The sequence below is a fragment of the Molossus molossus genome, unplaced genomic scaffold (assembly GCF_014108415.1).
Source record: "Molossus molossus isolate mMolMol1 unplaced genomic scaffold, mMolMol1.p scaffold_m16_p_3, whole genome shotgun sequence".
Taxonomy (NCBI): domain Eukaryota; kingdom Metazoa; phylum Chordata; class Mammalia; order Chiroptera; family Molossidae; genus Molossus; species Molossus molossus.
The window spans coordinates 124,281,851-124,301,874 of record NW_023425366.1 but is presented as its reverse complement, the minus strand read 5'-3'; the positions used below and the strand labels follow the sequence as shown (position 1 = coordinate 124,301,874).

The 20,024-nt window shown below is 50.5% G+C and overlaps 1 protein-coding gene across 1 annotated transcript; it reads left to right on the top strand.

Annotated features, from left to right (window-relative positions):
• The first annotated feature begins 1,904 nt into the window (after positions 1-1,904).
• Positions 1,905-18,477, top strand: LOC118642169 (zinc finger protein 764-like). The gene is made up of 6 exons (XM_036279768.1): positions 1,905-2,610; positions 2,918-3,031; positions 3,794-4,310; positions 15,424-15,656; positions 15,810-15,920; positions 16,724-18,477. The coding sequence occupies exons 1-6, from the start codon at positions 2,415-2,417 to the stop codon at positions 17,638-17,640; spliced, it is 2,088 nt and encodes a 695-aa protein (XP_036135661.1). The 5' UTR covers positions 1,905-2,414; the 3' UTR covers positions 17,641-18,477.
• Positions 18,478-20,024: the final 1,547 nt, after the last annotated feature.

Sequence of the window (20,024 nt, the reverse complement as noted above, 5' to 3'; positions counted from 1 at the left end):
TGACTGCTTAATAGGTTCCGGGTTTCCTTTTTCAGTGCTGAAAACATTTTGAAAGTCAATAATGGTGATAGTTGTACAACATTGTGAATGTAATTAATGTCACTGAATTGTAAACATAAAAATGGTTAAAATGGGACCTGAAAGAAAAACAGTTAAAAAAAAAAAAAAAGAAATGGGCCCTGGCCAGGTGGCTCAGTTGGTTGAAGTGTCATCCTGTACACCAAAAAGTTTGCCGGTTCAATTCCTGTTGGGGCACTTAGGGGATGTACACAATTGTTCAAAGCAGTACTAGACAAAAGGTGGAAACAACCCAAATGTCCATCTCCATCAACTGATGGATAAACAAAATATGATGCATCCATACAATAGAATATTATTCAGTCATAAAAAGGAATGAAGTACTGACACATGCTACATGGATAAACCTTGAGAACACTATGCTAAAGACAGAAGTCAGACAGGTAAGGCCACATAGTGCATGGCTCCATTTATATAAAATATCCAGAAAAAGCAAATAGAGACAGAAAGCAAATTTGTGATTGCCATAAGCTGAAGGAAAAGGAGAATGGGAGTGGCTGTTCAATGGGTAGGTAGTTTCCTTTAGGGGTGATGAAAGTAATGACCATTGTACACTGTAAATGTACTAAATGCCACTGAATTGAACGGCTTGTGTGCCTCAGTGGATTGAGTGTCCTCCCATGGACTGAGAGGTCCCAGTACAATTCCTGGTCAGGGCACATGCCCGGGTTTCAGGATAATCCCTAGTGGGGTCATGCAGGAGGCAGCAGATCCATGTATCTCTCTCATATCGATATTTCTCTCTCTCTCTCCCTTCCTCTCTCTCTAAAAAAATCAGTAAAAATATTTTTTAAAAGGTTTAAAAAATAAAATGGCAGATGTGTAATGATTTATGTGATGTGTATTTACCACAATAAAAAACTCTGTATTGTCTGGCCAGTGTGGCTCAGTGATTGAGCGTGGACTCATGCACCAAGAGGTCGCTGGTTCGATTCCTGGTCAGGGCACATGCCCATGTTGTGGGCTGGATGCCTAGGTTGTGGGCCCGATCCCCAGTGTGGGGCATGCAGGAAGCAGCCAATTGATGTTCTCTCTCATCAATGTTTCTATCTCTCTCTCCCTTTCTCTAAAATCAATAAAGGGAAAAAATATATATTTTTAAAACTGTGTATTGACTGGAAAGTGTGCACAAGGAAACCTTCAGGGGTGACATCAATGTCCTATATCTTGTTTGGGGTAACAGTTAATGGTTGTATACATATGTCAAAACTTGGCGAATTTTACTGAAGATCTGTGCATTTTACTGTATATACAAATTAATAAAATATTCAAATTTTAAAAAAGGGTTAAAAAGTAGTTGCCACTCGAGAACAGCGGAAATGGGTACAGGGGACTGTTTTTTGTTTTCATTACAAAAACGTATCACTATTTTAAAACCATATACATTAATTACTTTGGGAAAAAATAAAATGAAACTTAAAATTTCCCCGTTCCAATTTGAACCTCATCAAGCACATTCCTTCGCGCTGCGCCGATCCGGAGGCTGTGAGCCGAGCCACCGGGGCAAGGAGCCGTGGGCCCCGCGGCTGTGGTCGCGACTGCAAACAGGAACATGCTTTCTCTACCTCGGCCGTCCCCAGGGTTTGGCCAGTGTGAGCGTATTCCTGATGGGGCTGGGGACTAGACTCCGCGGTCCGGAGGCACGGAGGGAAGGCCATCAGGAACACAGCCTGGGACTCCACAAATTCTAAGGTCCTCGATAGGTTCCAGAGCCAGCCAACCGAGACTTGGGGGCGTGGGTGCCTTTTCCTACGCCCCTCCAGTCCCGGGCCTCGCTCAGCCGCTTCCTGCGCTCCGGGCCAATCATCGGTCGCTGTGCCGCGCTGGCAGAGGGGGTTGCTGGAAGCTGGCCCGTCCATCTTTCTTGAAGGCAAGAAGGCTCCCCACGAACTGCCCTCTGTTCTGTCTTCCCCCTAAAAACCCACCTGCAGCGGCCACTTTATTTCAGGGCAAGTGGAAGATGAGACCAGAGAAGCCAGACGGCGCCATGTTTGATATGACCAAGGGACGGCGCCCTTAAGAGCAGTTGGTGACAGTCGAAGCCAGGATGTCGCCATATTTCCTGAAGGCACCTTCCGGGTCCCTCAACCCGGGTGTCTATGGCCAAGCTGCCAAGAAGTGAATAAACACCGAGGGGGCTGATTTGTCCCTATCAGAATCCCGAATCCCTAGCAGCTAGTCCCTGCTACTTCGGTTCCCTCCGCTGCGTTCGGACGCCCAGGCTGGGAGGGGCCGCGGCCTGGGGAGCCGGTCCTGCGGACGAGGACAGCTGCGTCGGGAGCGGGGAGGCGGTGGCCCCCGGGATTAGGCAGCTGCAGCTGGGGCTGGCAGGCCCCATGGCACCGCCCCCAGCCCCACTCCCGGCGCTGACAGCTGGGGAGACCCGGCCTGGTTGCAGGAAACCCGAGTCCGTGAGCTTCGCGGACGTGGCCGTGTACTTCTCCCCGGAGGAGTGGGGGTGTCTGCAGCCCGCGCAGAGGGCCCTGTACCGGGACGTGATGCGGGAGACCTACGGCCACCTGGGCGCACTCGGTGAGGCCCGGGTCAGGGCCCCCCTCCTTCACTGGGGTTCACAGAGATGATATAGTGGGACTTGGAGGATTGTGAGCCCTAACCCCGAACTATTCCACCAACAGCACCAGCCACCGCCTATTCCCAGGGCTTCAGGTACCCCCTTGGGCACTCTTCCATCCTGAATTTGCTTCCTTCAGGTGGGGAGCATTGAGACTCTATCCATGTTGAACATGAGTTCTGAGGAAGTGCCCTCACTCTGGCAGGGGGATGCTATCTTCCCAGGGCGGCCTCTCAGGTTAGCACTGTGATCCCTGTTCTCTCCCAGGATTCCCAGGCCCCAAACCAGACCTCATCTCTTGGATGGAACAGGAGAGTGAGGCTTGGAGCGCCGCGGACCAGGATCCTGAGGAGGGGGAAAGCGAGGGAGGAGCTCTGAGAGGTGAGGGATTGTCCCAAAGTCTCCCCCCACCTGACACTCCAGGGCTTCCTGTACTGCAATGTGTTTTTGTTTTTCAGATCCCCACCCCCAGCATTCCTAAAGGAATGAAAGAGACAGCCAGTGTTGGATAATAGCGGAAAGGAGGCAGACCTGGTACAAAGTTTTCAGAACTTGAAACAGTTATCATGTTGAAACCAGAGTAGGAAAATCAGGGGCCCATGTCCAACACTGTTTCCAGGTCCCTGTGGTAGAAAACACCACTCATTCTCCCTTTTTCAGGAACAACTAAAATCCTGTAAGAATGGAAATGACTTTAGATCCACTGGTGACATTCCTCAAGCAAAGCAAAGCAGTAAATGAGAAAATGCCCAGTAATCAACTTGGTTCTTCTCCCCTCATCATTCCTTAGCAGAGTGATCTCCAGCAAATAGGTTCCCTCCTCTGTAAAAGTCTTACCCTACAGAAAATCGAGAAAACACAGTAATATCTACTGCTTATTGAACATTTACTACGGGCTTAACATGCTTCTACTGATTTAATCCTTCCAACAACCCTGTAAAGAAATTGATTCCCATTTGACACATGAGGGAACAAGGCCCAGATAAGTCATTCTTAAGAGATTTGAATTTTACTGTCCTTCAGAGCCTGTGTGTTAATCACTGTGCATTATTTTTCTGGCACTTTTTAAAGTAAAAGCACCCTAGAACCTGAGACAGTCTAAGCAAATGTGTTTAAAAATGTATCTTAATTCCTGTTTCCCAGGAGATGCCCCAAACAAGAAGAAAGAGGAACCCGAAGCAGTACCAGGAGCCAAGGGACCCAGAAAGACTCCTGGGAACGATAGGCCTAAAGAGATGGTTAAATACAACCCTGACTTGGCCATCAGCAAGGCGTTGGCAAGAGCACAGACACCCACGAAAGCTGCCTGGGACCAGAGCACAAGCTTGCAGCCCCCAGTCCAGGTGCCCAGCGTGGGCTGTCAGGCCAGCCAGCGGCGCCACGTGTGTGCAGACTGTGGTCGCCGCTTCACCTATCCTTCTCTGCTGGTCAGCCACCGGCGCATGCACTCGGGTGAGCGGCCCTTCCCCTGCCCCGAGTGTGGCATGCGCTTCAAGAGGAAGTTTGCGGTGGAAGCTCACCAGTGGATCCACCGCTCCTGCTCTGGGGGCCGACGAGGCCGGAGGCCTGGGATCCGGGCTGTGCCACGGGCCCCCGTTCGGGGTGACCGGGACCCGCCCGTGCTGTTCCGCCACTACCCAGACATCTTTGAGGAGTGCGGGTGAGTGGCTCCCACATGCGGGGTTGAGCCTGACCTCTGCCATAAGGACTGGCTGGGCCCTGAGGGAGGCTCTAAGTCAGGGACTTGGGAACCTAAATTTTTCCTTTGGGCTTCCCTCAAGGACCCCTCAAGTTTTCAAACATGTAAAAAGGAAAGTGCCTGTAAAGATTCAGCTAGATTAAACTTGACATCCGTCTCCCCAGTTTTTCTAAAAAATGAAGAGAGTGAGACACTAGACTTTTCTCAGTGTTATTTCAGTAGCAGGTGCAACCAAGATCTTTCCACTGTCTCAGAAAACACCCCTTGCTGCTTATCTTCATAACAAGTAAATGTTGAGGAGGACTCAGGCCTGGGGAAGGGGCCCAGATGGAGGGCACAGTCAAGCCCGGGCTCACTGACACCAGCCGGGAGCTCAGGAAGTGGAGTGGGTGGAAAGAGCACAGAAGCCCAGCACAGAGCTAGTCTCCGCAGAGGCACAGCTGGTAAGTCACCAGCTCTCCCCAGACTCACTCCCTCCTCTGTAAAATGAGGATTACTGCCCTGGCCAGTTTGGCTCAGCGGTTAGAGTGTCGGCCTGCGGTCCCAAGAGACCCGGGTTCGGTTCCCGCTAAGGGCACATGCCTCGGTTGCAGTTTGTCCCTGGCCCTGGTTGGGTCGTGCGGGTGGCAACCACTTGATGTGTCCCTTTCATGTCGATGTCTCTCTCTCTCTCCCTCCCACTCTATCTGAACAAACAATGGAAAAATGCCCTCGGGTGAGGATTAAAAAAAAAAAAAAAGCCCTGGCCGGTTTGGCTCAGCGGTTAAAGCGTCGGCCTGTGGTACAGAGAGACCCGGGTTCGGTTCCCGCTAAGGGCACGTACCTCGGTTGCAGTTTGTCCCTGGCCCTGGTTGGTCGTGCGGGTGGCAGCCACTCGATGTGTCCCTTCATGTCGATGTTTCTCTCTCTCTCTCTTCCTCTCTCTCCCTCCCACTCTATCTGAACAAAAAATGTCCTCGGGTGAGGATAAAAAAAAAAAAAAATAAATTAAAAAAAAAAAAAAAAATGAGGATTACTAATATCTACCTCAAAGGAAAGGGTTACTGTAAAGACTGAAATTTTAACAAGATAGTATGTATGACATAGTAAATGTGCAATAAACATGTGTTGAAACTGAATTATTGACATTTTACACTTCAGAAAGGCTAAGGAGGCAGGGCATGGATATCAATAGCTATGTTTTGCAGATGAGTAAATTGAGGCTCAGAGAGATGAAGTGATTTTTTTCAACGTTTCACTGCCTTAAGGCAGCAAAGCTCAGATATTTCTACCACTTTCTCTGAGCAGTAAGATCTACACAGAACACAGGTCAGGGCTCAGGTGAGAGTGAGGTGAGAGCTGAAATCTGGGCAGGAAGCCAGCAGGACAGCAAACAGCAACAACTACAAGAAAGGTTTTTGGCCCTGGATGGGTAGCTCAGTTGGTTCAAGTAGAGTGTCATCCGGACATGCCAAGGTTAGGGTTTGATCCCCAGCCAGGCCACATACAAGAATCAACCAATGAATACATGGATAGGAAAACATGGATACTGTTTCTCTCTCTCAAATCAATAAATAAAAATTTTTTAAAAAGTTTTTTTGGTCCTTAGTTCCCAGCCAGAGAGAGGCCTCTCCTTGGGACTAGGGCTGGTTCCTCAAGATGCAGGGCCCAACCCTGTCTGTCTGGGAGAGTCTCAGCAGGAAAACTAAGAGCCCAGCCAAAGCCAGTGAACTTTCACTAAGAAAAGTACAGTCAATATTCAATGGCCTTCTGCTGGAGAGACAGCTAGATGATAAGGGAATTCCAGGCTGAGGAAGGCTGACTCCATTCTGTCATTCAACAATCAACATCTGAGGCCTCTGTGGGTTTTTGTGCTGGGCTCCAGGGACATGCTGACTCAGAAGAGTGATTGGGGCTGTGATGAAGGATGTCCAGAGGTACCACCTAACCCATCCTGGTTGGTGATATACCTGGAAATACATCTTGGAGAGGAGAGGGTTATGCCTTCCACAGCATTAGGTAGTAGTAATTGGTGTGTGGGGAGATTTTCAGGCAGCAGCAAGGGAGCCTTGTTTCATAAAAAAGATAAAAAATGGACACAGTGGAATAGAGGTAAGTATCTGGAGTCAGACTGTCTGGGTCCAGATCCTGACTCACTTGCTTTTAAGCTACGCAATCTTGAGCAAGTCACTTCTTACCCCAAGTCCCCTCTCTGTGCTTTAGTTTCTTCATCTATAAAACCTGGATAGTGCCCTAGTCGGTGTGGCTCAGTGGGCAGAGTGTCAGCCTGCACACCAAAGAGTTGTGGGTTTGATTCCCAGTCAAGGGCACGTACCTAGGTTGCAGGTTCTATCCCTGGCCCCTGTCAGGATGTGTGCAAGAGGCAACCAATCAATGTGTCTCTCTCACATTGATGTTTCTCTGTCTTTTTCCTCCTCCCTCCCTCTCTTCCACTTTCCCTAAAAATCAATGGAAAACATTTTCTTGGGTAAGGATCAACAACAACAAAAACACAAAAGAAACTAAAAAATCAGTTCTAAAAAAAAAGAAAGAAAACCCGGATAATAATAGCACCTACCTCATAAAAAATTGCTGTAGAATTAAAAGAGCTAATATAGCCCTGGCTGGTTTGGCTCAGCGGTTAGAGCATCAGCCTGCGGTCCCGAGAGACCCGGGTTCGGTTCCCGCTAAGGGCATGTACCTTGGTTGCAGTTTGTCCCCGGCCCTGGTCGGTTGTGCGGGTGGCAGCCACTCGATGTGTCCCTTTCACATCGATGTTTCTCTCTCTCTCTCTCTCTCTCTCTCTCTCTCTCTCCCCCTCCCACTCTACCTGAACAAAAAATGTCCTCGGGTGAGGATTAAAAAAAAAAGAGAGAGAGATAATATAGAAGAGTACCTTGTACATTAGTATTTAATAAACACGGTTATGGTTATTATTCTAATCAATACAAAAGAGTATGTGAAGAGGATGAAGAGGAGACACAGGCAGGTCTTCTGAAACAAGGAAGGTTTCCTGGAGGAAGTGGTTCAAGTTGGCCTTGAAGGATGAGAAACATTTCAACCAGGATAGGCATGTATGAGAAATGGTAGTATTTCTATTTGACTGAAACATAAAGAACTAGATAATGATCCTGGTTGGTGTATCAGTGGTTGAACGTTGACCCATGCACCAAGAGGTCACCAGTTCGATTCCCAGTCAGGACATATGCCCAGGTTGTGGGCAAAATCCCCAGTGGGGGGCATGCAGGAGGCAGCCGATCAGTGTTCTCTCTCATTGATGTTTCTATCTCTCTCCCTCTCCCTTCCTCTCTAAAATCAATAAAGAAAAAGAAAGAAAGAAAAAAAAAAGATGTCTTTGTAAACAGTGTAGAGTGTGACCTGTGGGAGGAAAATGGATACTAGAGACCTGTTGGACATCTGCTCCTAGATAGAGATGATCAGGGGCTGGGACCAAGCTAAAAAGCAAGATCTTTTCTTGCTTCCTGACCTTGGAATTGAGAAGAAACATACTCATGCCCTGGCCGGTTTGGCTCAGCGGTTAGAGCATCAGCCTGCGGTCCGGAGAGACCCGGGTTCGGTTCCCGCTAAGGGCACGTACCTCGGTTGCAGTTTGTCCCCTGCCCTGGTTGGTTGTGCGGGTGGCGACCACCCGATGTGTCCCTTTCACATCGATGTTTCTCTCTCTCTGTTCCTCTCTCTCCCTCCCACTCTATCTGAACAAAGAATGGAAAAATGTCCTCGGGTGAGGGTGATAAAAAAAAAAAAAGAAGAAACATACTCATGAGAGGCTTCTGCCATAGTGCTGCATGGCTCAGTGGCTGCCAACATGAACTGTAAACAAGTAAGTCCCAGAGGTTTCAAGCATGGAGAGTTGGAGCAAGGGAACCTGACGGCTGGGCAAGGGGCAGTCAAGAGTGGGAAGGTGTGGAGGCCAAGAGGTGACCAGTACTGGGGAGGGGTGTTTCAAAGAGAAGGTGGAGCTGGAGAGAGGAGGTACAACTAGGGAGGGGGGAGCAGAACCAGGCAGTGTCAAGCACAATACCACCAACCATGATCAGCATGAGGCACAGGATGAGTGCTGTCTGCCCTTTCTCATTTATCTATGTAACATATCTAGCAAGCATTTACCATGTACTGGGAACTATTCTGTGTGCCAGGATATAGCAGGGAAAACAGACATAGAATCCTCTTGGAACTTACATTTGAGTAGGGTGGGGAGACTAGTAATAAGCTTAAGTAAGACAAGGTACTGTTTTGCAAATAATAAGCACTACAAAGGGACTAAAACAGATGTGCTGAAAGTGCTTGTTGTAGATGGATACCTAGGCCAGACTTGGTGAGGACGAGAGATTTTTATATATATATTTTTAGAGAGAGGGAGAGAAACATCAATCTGAGAGCAATCACACTGATTAGCTTCCTCCTGCACGCCCCCCACCTCCCGCACGAACCCCACTGGGGATCAGGAATTAAACCAGCAACCCTTTAGTGCACAGGACAACATCCAACTAACTGAACCACACTGGCCAGGGCAAAATGAGACATTTGAACTGAGTTCCAAATGAGCAGAAGTCAAGGGGAAACGGTCAGCCTGGCAAGATGTGGCAGTTGGAGAGGGCAGGGCTTCAGAGGCTGGAGTGAAGGGTGGGGGTGGAGTAAGAGGGGACGAGAGGGGTTTCCGAACAGAGAAACAGCAAGTGCCATGGTCTGAGGAAAGGATGAGTTTGGGTGAGGCACAGAAAAAGACATTGGTGGCTGGCTTAAGGAACTGAGTGAAGATTTATAGATGAGCTTGGAGTAGGGGGAAGGGTACAGGTCACAGAGCTCTTGTTTGCCATGATACAAAATTTGGATTTGATTCTAAATATATTGGGAGATCACTGGGTTGTTTTTGTTTTGCAGTAAAATGTAAGTAACAGAACTTGTCATTAAAATTTTTTTTAAATATATTTTTATTGATTTTAGAGAGAGGGGCAAGGGGGGAGAGAGAGAGAGAGAAACATTGATGTGAGAGAGAAATGTCAATTGGTTGCATGTTGCACACACCCCAACCGGGGATTGAATCCATAACCTGGGTATGTGCCCTGACTGGGAATCGAACCAGTGACCTTTTGGTGCATGGGACCATGCTCAGCCAACTGAGTCACACCAGCCAGGGCCCTTTAAAATTCTTTTTTTTAATTCTCACCCAAGGGCATTTTTGCATTTATCTTCAGATAGAGCAGGAGGGAGAGAGGGAGGGAGGGAGGGAGAGAGAATCATCGATGTGAGAGAGACACATCGAGTGGTTGCCATCCACAGGACCCCAACCGGGACCAGGGACAAACTGCAACCTAGGTACATGCCCTTAGTGAGAACCAAAGCGGTTCTCTGGTCCGCAGGTCGATGATCTAACCTCTGAGCCATACCAGCCAGGGCTAATAACTTTTTTTTTGTTTACTGATTTTTAGAGAGGAAGGGAGAGGGAGAGAGGTAGAAACATCGATGAAAGAGAACACTGATTGGCCTCCTCCTGCATGCCCCCCACTGGGGATCTGGCCGACAATCTGGGCATGCGCCCTACTGGGAATTGAACCAGCAAACTCTTGGTGCATGGGTCAATGCTCAACCACTGAGCCACACCGGCTGGGCCATTTTAAATATTTTTAAGTGTACGGTTTAGTGGCATTGAGTACATTCACACTGTTGTGCAACCATCACCATCATCCTTCTCTAGAACACTTTCATCTTCCCCAATAGAAACTTTGTATCCATTAAACAAAAATGCCTTATGTCCCCTTCCCCCAGCCCCTGGCAACCGCCATTCTACTTTCTGTCTCTATGAATTTGAATACACTAGGTACGTCATATAAACCACTGGGGTAGGGGGTGCAGGTTAAGCAGAGTATCAAGGTGATCCGATTTGCAATATATATATTTGCATTTTTTTTTTAATCCTCACCCTAGGACATTTTTCGATATTTTGTTCAGATAGAGTGGGAGGGAGAGAGAGGAAGAGAGAGACAGAGAAACATCGATGTGAAAGGGACACATCGAGTGGTTACCACCCACACGACCCAACCAGGGCTGGGGACAAACTGCAACTGAGGTACCTGCCCTTAGTGGGAACTGAACCCGGGTCTCTCAGGACCGCAGGCCGACGCTCTAACCGTTGGGCCACACTGGCCAGGGCTCTATTTGCATTTTAAAAACCCACTCTGGCCTGGCCAGTGTGGCTCAGTGGTTGAGTGTTGACCCATGTTCCAAGAGGTCACCAGTTCGATTCTCAGGGCACATGCCCAGGTTGTGGGCCCAATGCACAGCAGGGGACATGCAGGAGGTGGTCAATCGATGTTCTCTCTCATAGATGTTTCTCTCTCTCCCTCTCCCTTCCTCTCTCTCTAAAAATCAATAAAGGAAAATAAGATAAAAATAAAAATGTTCTCTGTACATTTATATGGCAGTATGGAATTGTGTGTGTGACCAGAGCAGCTCTTCTGACCTCCTAGGCTCTTGCTTCTTGCACTAGCCCACAATACAACTTGATAACCAGGCCTAAAATCCCACCTCTCTGGTTGTTGAGATTGTGCCTTCAATCATTCAAACAGCATGGGTTCTGGAGTCAAACTGCCTGGGTTGTCACCATTTACTAGCTGTGTGGCTCAGGGCAAGTTCACCCCTCTTGCTTCAGTCTCCTGATCCAGAAAGGTACCTATCTCTGAAGTATGGTGAGGGTTAAATGAGTTAAACAAGCAAAAGCACTTAGAACAGTCTGCCATATAGTAAGTGACCAATCAAGGTAAGTGAAGATTATTAGTCTTCATCATATCACAGAACCAACTTTATTCAGCTCTTTCATAGTCTGCCATTATTCTGTTAGGAGAGCTTGGAATTGGGAAATCAGGGGGCATGTTTAAGTGGAGCATTAAAACAATGAGCCCTGCCATCCAGTAACTCATCAAATTGTTAATGCAATCATAATTTAATAAATTAAGAATCTAGTTTGCTTTCACAAGGTCAGCAGGGGTCAGTAAATTCAAAATATTCATGTTGCCCTGGCCAGTTTGGCTCAGCGGTTGAGCGTCAGCCTTCGGACCAGAGAGTCCCAGGTTCGGTTCCCGCTAGGGGCACGTACCACAAAACACACACACACACACACACACACAAAACAAATTTATATATATTCATGTTGCTTTTCTGGAACAGGCCTGGAGGAGGCAAGATGAGGTGGTGGAAAGGCTGGCATTTAGGAGTCTGAAGACCCGCAATCACTAATGGGCTGCCTGACACTGAGCAACAGCTGGGCCTTGGTTTCCTCATCTGTGAAATAACTGAACTCTGAGGCAGAAAGGCATTCCGCCCTGTCCTCAGTTAAAGATAAAGTAAATGTTGGAAATACCAGATATAGATGACAGACACACACACACACGTTATATATATACACACACACAAAAAGACATCCTCAAGAGGAATATTTAGGAAATTGTTAAGTGAGGATTAGGTTGGGAGGAGAGAGTATTATTCTATACCTTGTAAGTGAAAAAAAAATTGAAAAATGAATTGGTTTGGAGAAAAAAAACAACCTAATTTTTTAAGGCCGGTCCCTCAGTTAGCCTTCTTGTGGGTATTGGGAAGTGGACGTCTGGCCAGTGCCTCCCTGAACGCTGGCCGTTTCCCGCTCTGCTAGACCCTTTGCCGCCGCCGCTGGCGCTCACGCAGCCCAGCTTCACCTTTCACCCGCCCGACCGCGGGCACCGAGGTGGCTGCGGCCATCTTAACTATGGGCAAGGGCGCTCCCAAGGCCGCTTGCAGAACAGCAAGAGAAGAAACTCGAGCGGGTTAACAAACCAGGTCATCAACACCAGACCGACGTCGAAGCTGTTAAATGCCTTACTCTAAAAGTAAAACACGCTTGAGTACCACCATTTTTTCCGAGGGCGCCTTCATTTTCTTGGTCCTGGGACCACAGAGTTCGCGCAACCAGCTCTCAGCGTCATAGGGCGGCCCCATTCAGAGCGACTTCCGGTTCCTTAGCTCTGGAGGACCTGGGTCCCCAGAGTCCGAATCCCTAACCGTATCCCTTCGTGGATCAGGGTCAGACATGGCTCTATCCCGGTGCCTGCCTTTGGCTTCCTGCAGAGATGCCCGCGAAGGCCCGGGTGAAAGGGACAGTGGGGTGGAAAAGGGCAGGCGCCGTGAGTTTCGTGGAGGTGGCCGTGTATTTCTTCCCCGAGGAGTGGGGCTGTCTGCTGCCCGCGTAGAGGGCCCTGGACCAGGACATGATGTGGAAGATCTATGGCCACCTGGGCGCGCTCCGTGAGGGCTGGCCGTCCCTGATCTCTGAAAAGGGATAGGCAGGGCCAGGTGCTCTATTCGCCCCCAGTACTGTCCCAGGTGCTTCCGTTTCCTGTGATTCCCCCCAGATCACCGTAAGTGAAATTCATTACAGAGTCTCCCCGGGCTGACTCCTCCAGTGGCTCTCCAGGACTTTCTGCAAAAGTTTTAGAACCCGTGCCACGACAAGAAGGCCCATGGTACGCTAACCTCCAGTTCAAACCAGATCTCTCTCCCTACAGGCAAGCGGTCCCATTTGGCTCTGAGTAAATGGGATCTTTGGGTTTTGGACATACCTCTAGCTCAGCGAGCCTATATGCTCTTGCTATTCTGCTCTGTAGACGTTACACCTTCAAATCGAACACCCTTCAATGCCCTTCTCCAGTGCTGTTTCTAGAAATTCCCCTTGGAGCTCTCCTACCCTATGCTGAAAATCTCGGAACTGCGGCTCTGTGTCTATATAGACCTGAGCAGTCTGCCCAACGGTCTCCATACTTCTGCCAGTACCTCCAACACCTAGAACATCAAGAGGTGCCCAATAAGTTTTCATTAAATGAATGCATAGTATTAAATGTTTGAGTGGTTAGGGTTCTTCTCCATGATTCCCAGACCCCAAACCAGCCCTCCTGGGTAGAGCAGGAGACCCAGCTGTGGGGTGCAGATGCTCAGGATCCCCCGGAGGGAGGAAGCCTGAGAAAGACAGAAAGGTGAGAAGTGGGGGCAATGTTCTCAGTTCCAGCTGGAAGGAAAACGTTTTCTTGAGCAAGAAACATCATTTACACGTTCCTTACTAATTTTTCTTGACCCGAATTTATGACATCCACTGGAGTCTGAAATCTTAAAATTCTCTTTCTCGGTTGACTGAGGCATCCAGTGGTCCCATGATTAGGTCACGCTATATGAATAATTCAAACTCTAGTCCAGTGGCAGTGTGTGAACTGAAGTTTAGGATGGAGGCAGTTCACCTTTCTGTCTCCAGGTCCCTGGACCCTGTAACAGCTGCTCCTCTGGTTGATCCTGAGATAGGTGGACCTTGACTCATGAGCCCTTCAATTGGCCAACACAGTTTAGGGGAAGCTTCCAGGGACTAGATACCCATCTGAATGCTTCTGCGTCTTGAAGTTCGATTTGTCACCTGAACATGATTAGACTTTGGACAATTAACAAGGCAAGTTTTGAATCTGCGTTGTTTCACAACAGCCACTCAGAAAAACAATACATTTAGAAAGGCCAGGAGAAGGAGTCTCTTCCAGAGTCGTCATGAGCCCCCTGGGATCAGAAACACTGACCCTGTCTTTGAGCCTGTGGCCAAGGCTTTCTGTAGCCAGACCTTTCCCATTGCCCCCCACCCCACCCCTCACATCTGCGCCCAGCCTTAACACCTGGCACTAATGGAGCACTCTCATCCCTGCCCCGAGTGCAATCATGCTTTGCCATCACCTGATGTCAGCCATGGAAGTCACTGGGTCTGATTTTGCTCTTCTCTGGGCCTAGAGCACAGCTGAGGCCTAGATGTCATTCCCAGGGGTTAATACTTAACGTAGTGGTCCTGCAAGGGCTTGCAGTTTTGCCCATTGCTAGGCACCCAGGGCTCTTGTCCTGGTGACTCTATGCACTTGGCCTATGGCTCCTACTCATGCCTATCTAACTATCCTACTACAGAAGGAGGCAAGCAGAGAAATGTTCCAGACTAGAGCCAGAACCTGCTGAAGATGGGGAGTGCATTTCCATGAAATGTATGAAATACTGTGATTGATATAGCTGGCCCAAAGAAAAGTATCGTCTTCTTAGGGCAGGGTGTTTATGAAGACGTGTGGGGGCACAGAGTAAGCAGTCAATAAATATGCCCACCAAGAGAGGAAGGTTTGGAGGTAGAATGATAGGGAGAGGTGGTGCCATTTGCTGAGATAAAGACCCCAGGAGGGGCAGGTTGGGGGAAGAAAGGGATGAGTTCAGCTTGAGCCATGCTGAGTTTGAGGTACTTGTGGGACATCCATGCAGAGGCAAGGTGGCAGGTGGTTCTCTCATCAAGAGGAGCTCAGGAGCCATCTGAGCTAGAGGCAAATAGATAGGGAAGGCGTCCTGCAGGGCATGTGTGGGGAGAAGGGTAAGCCTGCAGAAAGAGGGTCCTTCTGATCTTTTTCACATCTTACCCTACTCTCCCTGAGCTGCCCCAAGATGTCCTGAAATAGAAGCTCCCAGAATTTCATGCTCCAACAAACTTCCAATAGTTCTCGTTTACCCACTACCTTTTTTTTAACCCTCAACATTTGGGGAAAGATTGCTGTCACCCATTGATAGGCCAAAGCACAATTATAAACGCCCAGCCAAGAAACATAAGGCCTGAATTCCCAGAGGCGGAGTGGGCCGGGCCAAGGCCAAACCTGGGCGGGCTGCCCGGCGCGCGGCGGGGCGGGGACTGGCGCGGGGACCTGGTGGCCGGGCTGGCCCCCCGGCGGGGCGGGGCGCTGCTTCCGCCCGGGTAGCCGTCGCGGCCATTTTGGTTGAGGGCTGGCGACCAAGTAACCCAGAGACCCCGGGTTGGCGTCATCTGGGCAAAGCTGCATAGGAGCCAAGCTCGTGAGGCTGCGTTGCCGCCATTTCTTAGGAAGGCGACCTCCAGTCCTGATTTTCTGTGTACCTTCAGCCATCAACTCCTAGCTTTCAGCCACCCGCGTGGTCCCTGGAGAGGCCGCTCCCTGCTTCCCCGGCCCTCCCGACCGCGCCCGACCCTCGGCCCGCCGGGCAGGCGTCCCGGAGCACGTGAGGCCTGGGGACCCAGGGGCGGCGCTGGCCTGTCCGCGGGGCTGGCACTTCCCATGGCGCCGCCTCCGGCCCCGCTCTCCGCGCGTGAACCAGAGGCGGCTGCCCGCGAGGGGAGGGGCCCCGGGTCCGTGAGCTTCGCGGACGTGGCCGTGTACTTCTCCCCGGAGGAGTGGGGGTGTCTGCGACCCGCGCAGAGGGCCCTGTACCGGGACGTGATGCAGGAGACCTACGGCCACCTGGGCGCGCTCGGTGAGGCCCTACTGCTCGCCTGGCCGGCATCCCCATCCACCCTGCCAGCCTCGGGCGCTGCACGGGGAGCGTGAGGCCCCAGGTCCGGGACGGCGGGACCGCCGGTGGGCGGCGGCCTCCGGGCAGCGTGCGGTTTGCGTTCTTCTCCCCTAGGATTCCGAGGCACCAAGCCGGCCCTCATCTCCTGGCTGGAGGAGGAGGCTGAACTGTGGGGTCCAGATGCCCGAGATCCCGAGTTGGGAGAGTGTCTGACAGAAGACCCAGGTGAAGTACTTGGGACTCCGTCTCATAGGGTCTTCCTCTGGGCCTGACCCGTCCTGCTACCCTCTGCCAACACCTTACCCTGCTCACCAGTTCCTTCCCTGAAGTGCTTTCCCGGCTGAGGTGATTGTGCCTGGCTGCTGCCTAGCTTCTGGATTCAGCCTAGAGGGGGGCTGTGAGTGTGACCAACCTCTGCTGTGGTGTGGGGCCCTGGCATACCTGCCTCTGCCCCCAGCTCCTGCGAACCTGAGCCCCTCACATCTAGTTGTTCTCTGAGGTGCTGAGCTCCACCTCATCCCTCCTGTTTGCCTACATCTAGCTTCCTCTGCCATGTCCTATGTTTTAGTTTACTTTCCTGTTTTGTTATATTTTTGTAGCAGCTTCCTTTCTGTTGCCTTCCACTGTTTTTCTGGCAACTTGCTGCACAGTACCCAAGCCCCTCTGAACTTGGTTCAGCCTGGTTTATGTCTCTTTGTGCTGTTCCTGCTGCCGGAAGCATTCTTAAGCATCTACACATCTCCCATGATCCAGTTAAAATGTCTTTTGCCTACCCCCCAGCCATTTCTTCAGCCCTGAGGCAGAATGTACTGTTGCTTTCTACTCTGTCTCTGCTGCTTTTCTATCCATCCTTTGCACCTGAGGAAAAGGTGTCCTCAGCTTCTCTGCCTGTACTGAGCTGAGTCCCCTGGGGCGGCTGTGGGTTCAGAAGGTGGCTGTATATAAGAGGCCTCTGTCACCTTCTGTGGTGTGGGATTCAAGGACCAGGATAAAAAAGCCAGGGTCTGAGCTCTCCCCTTATCTCCCAGCAGATTCCAGAAACAAGGAAGAGAAAGGACTAAGAGAAGGCACTGAGGCACTGGAGAAGATCCTTTCTGTGGACGCTGGGCCTCTTAGGCTGAAGGCTCTCAAACCCCCTTCTGCTGGGCTCCCTTACAGTTTGGAGCAGCCATCCAAGGTGCCTCGCCGGGGTCGCCCCCCACTCTTTGCCCATCCCCCTGTCCCTAGGGCAGACCAGCGTCATGGTTGCTACCTATGTGGAAAGAGTTTTGCCTGGCGTTCCACTCTGGTGGAACACCTGTATACCCACACAGGTGAGAAGCCTTTCTCTTGCCCTGACTGTGGCAAAGGCTTCCGCCAGGCCTCCTCTCTGAGCAAGCACCGTGCCATCCACCGTGGGGAGCGTCCCCACCGCTGCCCCGATTGCGGCCGGGCCTTCACTCAGCGCTCTGCCCTCACCACCCACCTACGTGTCCACACGGGTGAGAAGCCCTACCGCTGTGCTGACTGTGGCCACTGCTTCAGCCAGAGCTCTGCCCTCTACCAGCATCAACGGGTCCACAGTGGTGAGACCCCTTTCTCCTGCCCAGACTGTGGCCGTGCCTTTGCCCATGCCTCAGACCTTCGGCGCCACGTGCGCACCCATACAGGCGAGAAGCCCTACCCGTGTCCAGACTGCGGGCGCTGCTTCCGACAGAGCTCCGAGATGGCAGCGCACCGGCGCACCCACAGTGGGGAACGCCCCTACCCCTGTCCTCAGTGTGGCAGGTGCTTTGGCCAGAAGTCAGCCATGGCCAAGCACCAGTGGGTCCATAGGCCTGGTGCCGGGGGACACAGGGGCCAGGGTGCTAGTGGGTTGTCTGTGCCCCTGGCCCCTGGCGGAGGGGACTTGGACCCACCTGTGGGTTTCCAGCTCTACCCAGAGATATTTCAGGAGTGTGGGTGATGGCCTCAAAGGTGAAAAGACAAAGGGTGAAGACATAAACATTTCCTGAGCCCAAGCTGGAATCAGTACAGAACCTCTGGGGGTTCCAGGGAGGTCATAGAATTCCTTGTACAAGCTGGACCTGGGGGTTGAGGACCATCATATTTTAGGCCTTCACCAGCTTGATATGCTGACACCTCACTCGGTGCTGGCCTACATTCTAGGAGCCCTCTGCTAAGTTAGGGCTGAGGTGAGAACCCCAAGCAGACCTCTACTGTGGGAAGGAAAGGCTGTTTCTCAGCTAATATGTGTTAAGAGGATTGAGGTAGAGGAGAACCTTGGTTTACCCATTGTGTTTTTACCGCAGAAGTTAATAACTGGGGGCCATGTACTGAATCTGGCCTGTAGCTGTCTTATGTTTTTGGTCTTGTCAGAAATTTGAAATATTACAAGTTATTGATGAAGATTTCACACAAATATCCAAGTTTCTGACTTGATAAATCCGAAGATTTGGCAACTCGACCTAAGCTCCTACAAAACCACAGTTGGCAGGAGCTGAAGGCAGCTGTTTCCTTTGGATGGAGCCGGAGCCTGTGCTCTCCAGTTCGGCATGCTCGCCACCCCTCGTCAGCTCCTGACCAGCACTGGCTGGCACTCATGGCTTGACCGTGTCTCTGGCAAAGCAGCCCTCTCCTATCCGGTATATTTTACTCCTTTACGTGATCTGTTGGGCTCCTGTGGTCACAGGCATACAAATCATGGTCTAATTTTTTTTTTAATCCTTACCCAAGGATACTTTTTACATTGTTCTTCAGACAGAGTGGGAGGGGGAGAGAGAGAGAGAGAAACATCAATGTGAAAGAGACACAACTGGTTGCCACCCGCATACCCCATCCGGGGCCAGGGAGTATGTACCGTAACTGAGGTACGTACCCTTGGCCAGAATCAAACCCGGTACTCTTTGGTCTACAGGCCGATGCTCTAACCGCTGAGCTAAACCGGCCAGGGCCACACCATGGTCTATATCATTCAAGTTTTCTTGAGTCAGGGATTCAGGTAGAGAGCATATATGTGAAAGGATGGCAGGAGAGAAGTAAAAGCAGCCTTTATTTTGTATCTTGCTTGCATTGTATCTTATGGTTTACAAAATACAGTCTTTTCCATGAACTCATGTCACCCTCTTAACTGCCTGAGAAAGAGAGCATCTTGCTTGGACAGGACAGCCTAGTCAGGAAGAGGCAGTCAGGACTGTATCTTTCGCTCTACACCAGTGGCATTTCTCCCTACCACAGCACTGCTCTCGGTCCACCAGCAGTTCCTGGTTTTGAAGGGGAAGGCCCTGAACGTGCCCTCCAGTTGTCTTGGGCCTCCTTGGGACAGCCGTATGGCTCAGGCCTTGTCCAGCCTAGACCCAGCCAGGAGGGCCTCATCACGTTTCAGAGCTGGAAGAGATCCGAGCTTTTGCAGTTGGGGACACTGAGACTGGGGGAGGCTAAGCAACCTGTCCAAGGTCAAACACAGATGGCGGGGTTCTTAGTTTACTGCTGTCTTTACCACACCACTCTTGAATTTCTTGCCAAGGTCTCGGCCAGGGTTCTGGAGACATCTGCCCACTCCCTATGAGGGCACCTAGGCCTTGACCAGGACTGGGGACAGACCAGCTCCATGTCAGTGAAACCTGAGTATGAGTGGCAAAATGGCCATGTCCTGGCCAGTTTGGCTCAGAGGTTAGAGCATCAGCCCATGAACAGAAGAGTCACGGGTTCAATTCCGGTCAAGGGCATGTACCTCAGTTTCAATTCAATCCCTGGCCCTGGTTGGGGTTGTGTGGGAGGCAACCAATCGATATGTCTCATAGATGTTTCTCCCTCCCTCCCTATCTGAAAATCAGTGGGAAAATATCCTTAGGTGAGGATTAAAAATATATATACATACATATAATATATAGCCACATAGCAGACCAAGACAAGGGAGAAACCAGCCTGAGATGAGAGTTCATGGCAAACAAGAAAAGCTTGATCTTCACTCTCTTTAGGTACCCACCATCATGAATCCACAGGAACGAGGCCAGGAACATTGGGATTGGTTGCCAATTCTTTCCCCACTCCCCTTGTGACTCCATTATCCATCTATTAATCGTTTATGGTCAGAGCCCAGCCTTGTCCAGGTGATGGAAGCAGCCAGCCATGGGCAGACCCCGTCCTGCCTCTGGTCAGGATGACCCTTCACTTGAGGAGGAATAGCAGGGACTATGTCCCCTGCTAGCCTGTGTGCACTTGCCTTTACTGAACTCAGCCCCATGTCTGGCCTACCTTAGGGAGGAAGGAACCCGATTTGCCAACCTGGAGAAACTTCTAAAGAAAGGTAGAAGATTTGGGGGAAAACACCGTTCAGGTGAAAGTAAT